This window comes from Sinocyclocheilus anshuiensis, unplaced genomic scaffold (assembly GCF_001515605.1).
Source record: "Sinocyclocheilus anshuiensis isolate Anshui unplaced genomic scaffold, SAMN03320099.WGS_v1.1 scaffold876, whole genome shotgun sequence".
Lineage (NCBI taxonomy): Eukaryota > Metazoa > Chordata > Actinopteri > Cypriniformes > Cyprinidae > Sinocyclocheilus > Sinocyclocheilus anshuiensis.
The window spans coordinates 197,266-205,561 of NW_015549619.1; the positions used below are offsets into that span (position 1 = coordinate 197,266).

The 8,296-nt window shown below is 34.6% G+C and overlaps 1 protein-coding gene across 1 annotated transcript in view; it reads right to left on the reverse strand.

Annotated features, from left to right (window-relative positions):
• Positions 1–8,296, reverse strand: part of LOC107659344 (A-kinase anchor protein 9-like) — a 137,082-nt gene that overhangs the window by 59,056 nt on the left and 69,730 nt on the right. Inside the window, exons 24-28 of the mRNA XM_016448259.1 lie at positions 7,453–7,665; positions 2,570–2,669; positions 2,335–2,526; positions 2,171–2,246; positions 1,159–1,329 (exon numbers count right to left, since the gene is read on the reverse strand). Coding sequence (XP_016303745.1) covers positions 1,159–1,329; positions 2,171–2,246; positions 2,335–2,526; positions 2,570–2,669; positions 7,453–7,665 — 752 coding nt within the window. The remainder of the gene's footprint in view (positions 1–1,158; positions 1,330–2,170; positions 2,247–2,334; positions 2,527–2,569; positions 2,670–7,452; positions 7,666–8,296) is intronic.

Genomic DNA, 8,296 nt, shown 5'->3' on the forward strand with positions numbered 1-8,296 from the left:
TTAAAATGTAAAACACACACACACACACACATATATATATATATATATATATATATATATATATATAGAGAGAGAGAGAGAGAGAGATATATACACATTTTTCTTTACATTTTTGATAACGTTTTAGAAACTATACAATTCTACTCCATTTTCCTGCAATGCTATAAACATGCAGCTTTAAAATTTGTGTTACTTTAATTCAGAGATGAGGTCAGGCAGAGAGTTCATCTATCGGTCACCAAACTGAGAAATATGTGGTATTATGGAATTAAAATGGGTTACGTACTACATTTCATGAGTATTTGTGACCCTGGAGCACAAATAAGTAGCACAGGTATATTTGTAGCAATAGCCAACAATACATTGTATGGGTCAAAATTATCAATTTTTCTTTTAGGCAGTGCGCTGCATGAGACAAAAAAGTAAAATAGCCAAAACAACCGCATAGCCGCTCTTTAGTGTAGATGCATGTTGATTTTATCAGACGATGCCGCGATTATAAATGAGAGTGACTCCTGGTTAACATGTATTAAAAGGGGTCGTGTTTAGTCACTATTTAGTGTGGTATTTTTTGACAATATTCACTCATCATGACAGTAAAATAGGGCATTCTAAGTCAATATACTGCAGTATTTCCTCTCAATCAGTAGAAAATATGGTTAACACCCGGTCATGCATGAAAAAAAATACCGTCATGTACCGTGAAACCGGTATAATTTGGAAAAATACCGTGATATAAATTTTTGGTCATACCGCCCAGCACTAGCATAAATATATCAAAACTTAATTTTTGATTAGTAATATGCATTGCTAAGAACTTCATTTGGACAACTTTAAAGATGATTTTCTCAATATTTAGATTTTTTTGCACCCTCAGATTCCAGATTTTCAAATAGTTGTCTCTCAGCCAAATATTGTCCTATCCTAACAAACCATACATCAATGGAAAGCTTATTCATTCAGCTTTCAGATGATGCGTAAATCTCGGTTTCAAAAAATATACCCTTATGACTGGTTTTGTGCTCCAGGGTCACATTTCAGAACACTCTTGCTGGTATTGAGGTATTAAGGTATTGAGCTGGTATCAGACTCGATCTCAAGCTCTGTGTCTGAAGACAGAGGCGAGAGTGAAACTAGCCGAGCGATCGCGTGTCGTACCTCTCTGTCCCGCCGGTCACTTCCTGTCTGTGTTTTGGCGGGATTCTTCAGCTGCTGCTCCAGGTTGTGAATCTCCTGCTGAAAGACGTCTCGCTCGTGTTCCCTGTCCGCTGCCTGCTCCTGATGGACAGAAGGACAGAAACACTCAGACCATGTGACACGCTTAGCATGCTACCACGCTAAACCACACAAAAACATCTGCTGAGCTTCATGTGTTCAAATATAATACTGTCTGACTGATGTGGGTTTTGCGATTGCTGGTTAGGAAAAAAACATTAAATGAACGTGGAAGAGAAGCAATTAATCGCTAATTGCTTTCATCACATCATTATGGAAGCTTATTTCCGCTATGGAATAAAAAAAAACAAATTAAAAATTAAGAAGGTAATTGCGACTCATGTTGACTTTTTATCTCACAATTCAGACTTATTTTTCCCCCCACAATTCTGAGTTTACATTTCACAATTCAGACTGAGAAAAGAAGTCAAAATTGTGAGAAATAAACTCAGAACTGCAAAAAAAAGTCAGAATTGTAAGTCGCTTTGAGTGAAATCGTCTGCTAAATAACTAAATATAAATGTAAACGTAAGAATTTAGAAAAAAAGTTAAGAAATTGATTATGAAATTATGAGAAAAAGTCAGAATTACACAAACTCAGAACTGCAAGAAAAATAAAATTGCGCAAAATAAACTCAGATACAAACTCAGAACTGTGGGACACGAACTCAGAACTGCGGGACAGGAACTCAGAACTGCGGGACAGGAACTCAGAACTGCGAACTCAGAACTGCGAACTCAGAACTGCGAACTCAGAACTGCGGGACACGAACTCAGAACTCAGAACTGCGAACTCAGAACTGCGAACTCAGAACTGCGAACTCAGAACTGCGAACTCAGAACTGCGAACTCAGAACTGCGAACTCAGAACTGCGAACTCAGAACTGCGAACTCAGAACTGCGAACTCAGAACTGCGAACTCAGAACTGCGAACTCAGAACTGCGAACTCAGAACTGCGAACTCAGAACTGCGGGACACAAACTCAGAACGGCGGGACACGAACTCAGAACTGTGGGACAGGAACTCAGAACTGCGGGACACGAACTCAGAACTGCGAACTCAGAACTGCGGGACACAAACTCAGAACGGCGGGGCACGAACTCAGAACTGCGGGACACGAACTCAGAACTGCGAACTCAGAACGGCGGGACACGAACTCAGAACTGCGGGACAGGAACTCAGAACTGCGGGACAGGAACTCAGAACTGCGGGACAGGAACTCAGAACTGCGGGACAGGAACTCAGAACTGCGGGACAGGAACTCAGAACTGCGGGACAGGAACTCAGAACGGCGGGACACGAACTCAGAACTGTGGGACAGGAACTCAGAACTGCGGGACACGAACTCAGAACTGCGGCTTCACCTGCTTCAGCAGCTCGCCGCTCTCCTTCTGCGCCTGATGCTGCACCTCCACCTTCTCCGCCATCAGCTTCTCCGTCTCCTCCAGCAGGTCTGAGGACAGCAGACGCTCGTTAGCAGAGCCCACGCCAGGACTGACGCTCAGCGGATGACAAAACATGGAGCAGCTTCAGAGACTCATTCACAATGTCAAAGACTGTCAAAATCGAATTAAATCTCAACTTTAAAGAAAGATTATGTTCTCAGCGCATTATAAACGGCTGCTGTAGTCTTGATGGACTTTAATAAACTGCAAACTGCAAACTTAATTTATAGGAAATAAACTGCTCGGTAAAAGGAATCTCATGAATTTTCTCAACAACATGTTCAGATCATTTTAATCACAAAACCAAAAGAAACAGAAGAAATCACATTTTGGTACATTTTTTGAGGAAAATGCGCTTAATTTTCCTGACATTTTCAAAAATACAAATACATTTTGTTGTTATTGTTAACTAAAACTACAGCTAAAACTATTAAAAGTTGTTTTCGCTAATTTAAATAAAGATTAAATTAAATATAAATATTAGATGAAAAACTTTAACGTTAATTATAAACGTTGCTTTGACAAGCAACTGAATTAAGTTAAAGTACTGAAATTACTAAAACTACAAATAAATTAAATATAAATATAAAAAATGTAAAATGGCAAGCTCCTACTGAAATTTTAACTAAAATTAAAATTAAAAATTTACATATAAAAACAAGCTGAAACAAAAAAATATAAAATATAAACATTAGATAAAACTTAATGTTCCCTTGGCAACTTTTCTCAAATAAAACAAGTTTAACTTGAAATACTAAACTTACCAAAACTGAAATAAAAATAAACTAAAGCTAAAAACGAATAAAAATACTAAAATTTAAACTAAATTTGCAAAGAAAATTGAAAATATAAAAACGAAAGCTAATTCAAAATATTTAAAAATACTATAATAGTATATAAACAGTATAGTATATATTTAATTTTCTTTATGCAAAATGTAATTTCTTTTGTTCTTTTGATTTTGTGATGATCACGACATGTTTTTGTAAACGTTCTCTGCTGTTCTCCAGTTTTGTCTCCGGCTGCATACGGCACATCGGCGAGACAGATTTCCCATTTCCCACAATCCTTCCCATTCCTGTACGATCCATGATCACATGATCCCATCAGCAACCACCGAACCAACCCACAGTGCAGGAGAGGACGAGGGGCGGAGCCTGTGATGTCACGGGAGGGGGAGGGGTTAAAGTGCAGATGCAAAACAGAAAGGAAAGGAAAAATAAACCTGTGTCTTATTGAACAGCCATCAGCTGAGGACAAACCACAGTCTAGTTCAGACACAGTTTCTCTTACATTTAATGAAGTAAATTGAGTTAAATAAGGCATTGGCACATTTAAAATCCTCACTGAAAATGATCAAATATTTACCATTACAATTTTTAGCATTAACATACAATGAGTTATCTTTTTATGTCAATATGTCTCTGTATAGCAAACTCTGAGCTTAAGAAAGTACTTTTTAAAAATATATTACTTTTATTATTATTACTACTACTATTATTATTATCGTCACTGTTATTTTATTATCAATATACTACTTTTTTGATTTTATTTTTATATTTTGTTTCCACTTTAATTTTAAAGTTGTGTGTTTTGTCAATTTCATTACTTTTTTATAAGTCTATATATAGATTTACAAATTTTATGTATTTAATGTTTTTTATTTTATCAAGCCAAACAAAATGAGAATTGTTGCCTTGGCAACTAGAAATAAAAAGTTTATTTGTATATATTTTATTTCAGTTAATATTTATTTGATTTTATTAAACTAAAAAAAGAACAGAAATGTTACTTTGGCAACTAGCGGAAATAAAATTAAGTTTATTTTTTTATATTTTATTTTATTTCAGTTAATTTAATTTAATTTTGTTTTATAAAATCTACTTCGAAATATCAACAAAAACTATAATAGTATATCATTGGTAACAAAAAAAAACAGAAAATAACAAGTAACTTTTAATTGCGTTAGTTGTAGTTTACTGTATTAACCCTATTTATTGTTTATAATTATATATTACACATTAAAAGTATTATGTATTAACTTTTTTGAAAATTCCAGGTGAGATACCACAGTCCTGAAGCCCAATCCAGCACATAAGCTGTTGTAGGCTGATGCTGAGACGGCTGTTCAATAGCAGCTAGCCGCGGTTAACCCATGCTAGCGTGTGTTTCCAGCAGATATCATGTGATGTGATGTGATGAGCTCAAGCAGTGGTTAGTCCATCAGTGGAGCCAAAAGCAAGCAAAGCTCTGTTATTGATCAGCGCATGCCTGTCAATCAATCGATCGATCAATCAGAGACCGTGATACACAGCGTGCCGGCCATGCCGCTCGTGAACACACACACTCTCACACACACACACACACACCTGCTTCAGGTGCTGCGTCAAGAGCAGCCTCAACTAGTCCTGAGGAAAGAGAGTGAAAACAACACATTCATCATGCAAATACAGGAGGAAAGAAGACAGAAACATGAAGAAGGACACGATCCGCAGCTGCACACGTGTGTGTGTGTGTGTGTGTGTGAGAGTGAGTGAGTGAGTGAGTGAAAAATGAAAATAAAATAAAAATAATAAAATAAAATAAAACATATTTGATTAAAAAATTTAACTTAAACTAAAATTAAAAATGGTTCCTTGGTTACTAACTGAAATGAACTAAAACTAAAAAAAAACTAAAATCGAAGTATAAAAAAATGCTACAAATTACACTAAATTGAAACTAAAATTCTAAAAACAGCTAAATTAAATACTATCATAGTATATAATTACTTATATTATTTAGTATACAATTCTTAAATACTATAATAGTAAATAAACAATACTAATATAACAATAAATAGAAGTATTAAAAATATATATTAAATTACACTAAATTGAAAATAATATTAAAACAAATTCTAAAAACAGCTTAATATAAAATTACTGATTATTATAGTATTTAATATAAAATTTTTAGATACTATAATAGTATATAAACAATGCTAATATAACAATAGAAGTATTAAAATATATATATATTAAAAATTACACAAAATTGAAAATAAAACAAAACTAAAATAAAAAAACTAAATCAAATTAAATACTATGATACTATATAATTACTTAGTATTATAGCATTTAATTATACTATTCTTAAATACTACAATAGTATTTAAACAATACTAAAATAACACTACTTAAGTGTCATAAAAATAATGAAAATAATAAAAATCAACCAAATTTAATCATCTTTATGCAACATATAATTTGTTATTTTGTGCTGATTTTGCCATGACAGGCCTTGAGAATGAATACTGATTCAACCTATAAAGAAATAAATCAATCAATCATGAGTTAATCATACTGCAGAAGCTCTGATGTTACCCATGAACACCTTCAGCTAATCAGTTATTATTGAGACATTTGCTGCGTACCAATTCGCCTACTTATACTATGCCCTAAAAGTAAGTCCTCTATTTGTGAAGAAAAAGTACATACTTTTGAGTATGTAGCAGAATAGTAGGCAAGCTTTGGCACAGACTACTTCGTCATAACTGCGTCTTTAACGAACGCTCTGTTGCTTAGTTACGTGCATTCTGTCATCATTTAAACTGCATTGCAATTATCACAGTAAGGGTTGCACCAACTAATCGACTTCAATGCTCTGCCATGACGCTTTAAGCTTGACGTCGACTAGTCGCTGGTCCTATAGAGGGCGCAACAGGATAAGAAATCTTTGAAGGACTTCCACATTTACGCTCAGTTTCCAAACAGTTCAAATGACAAATAAATGCATAGTTTTAAACACTTTTTATGTGTGTCTGTAGTAGGGGTTGCACCGACTAACCGACTAATCGACTAGTCGACTTCAATGCTCTGCCATGACGCTTTAAGCTTGACGTCGACTAGTCGCTGGTCCTATAGAGGGCGCAACAGGATAAGAAATCTTTGAAGGACTTCCACATTTACGCCCCGTTTCCAAACAGTTCAAATGACAAATAAATGCATAGTTAAAATGACAAATAAATGCATAGTTTTTAAACACTTTTTATGAGTGTTTGTAGACTAGCCGCTGGTCCTATAGAGGGCGCTTCAGAATAAGAAATCTTTGAAGGACTTCCACATTTACGCTCAGTTTCCAAACAGTTAACGCTTTAGGCGCCAGGGGAGGGCGCTACAGGATAAGAAATCTTTGAAGGACTTCCACATTTACGCTCAGTTTCCAAACAGTTAAAATGACAAATAAATGCATAGTTTTTAAACAATTTTTATGCGTGTTTGTAGACTAGTCGCTGGTCCTATAGAGGGCGCTACAGGATAAGAAATCTTTGAAGGACTTCCACATTTACGCTCAGTTTCCAAACAGTTAAAATGACAAATAAATGCATAGTTTTTAAACACTTTTTATGCGTGTTTGTAGACTAGCCGCTGGTCCTATAGAGGGTGCAACAGGATAAGAAATCTTTGAAGGACTTCCACATTTACACTCAGTTTCCAAACAGTTAAAATGATAAATAAATGCATAGTTTTTAAACACGTTTTATGCGTGTTTGTAGTTCTAATCGAATCCTGGTCCACCGCGCAATGTGTTGTGGGTAATATTAGCCATCGATCTGCACTTCGAATTTTAATCTCAAGTAGTAGACCATCCGGGAATCTTTGGAATCAACATATTATGCTTTGGGACATACTAATTCTATTTTCGAGTACTATTTAGGAAAAACAGACAGTATGCGAATTGGGACGCAGCAAGTGTTTCTCTGAAATGTAAACCAATGGAATGGCAGTGAGTGTGAGTCATGTGACATACGCAGCTCTCGAGGCCCCGCCCCTTCTCTCATGGCATCCTGCTGGCGCGACAGCAGCTCGTGCTCGTGGTGAATCTGCTGGCGCTCCTGCTCGAGTTCACGCAGACGGCTAGCGGTCGCCATCAGCTCCTGCTCCAGATGCAGCTGCAGCTCGGCGCGCTCGCGGATCTGCTGCTCCAGCGCCAGGCGCTCGCCGGTGTAGCCGTCAATCAAACCTGCAGCACAAACACATGCTGACTACTGCTGTGGCACTTACACTCTGATTGCTGTGGCATACATGAAGCTCAACAGTTTTGGCTGAAAAAAAAAAAAAAAGAATAAAACAAATATAACATTGCTATTATTAATATTATTAAATAAAGATTTAAAACAACATATAAATTAATAATATTATTATAAATTAATTATGAATAAATACATTTATTATTATTATTATTATTATTAAACAATACAGATTTAAAACAACAAATGAATATCATAAATGAATTATAAATAAATAAAAATATTAATAATAATAATAATTAAATACATTATTATTATTACTATTATTATTTTTATAATTAAATGTTTAAAACAAATTTTCGGGTAAACAAATAAAATAAACAAAAAAATGACTATATTGTTTATTATTATTTATTATAAATATTATATATTATTATTATTATTAAATATATTAATCCACAAAACATTGTTATTGTTATTATTATTATTAATATTAATAATAATTAGATCAATAATAACAATAATAATAATAATGAGTAAATGTGAGTGACTGATTTTTGGTGAGTAAAAGTCTTTATTTGCAAGCTTGAGTTAATGTTTGTTTTCGTGTGATGTAATTTTGGA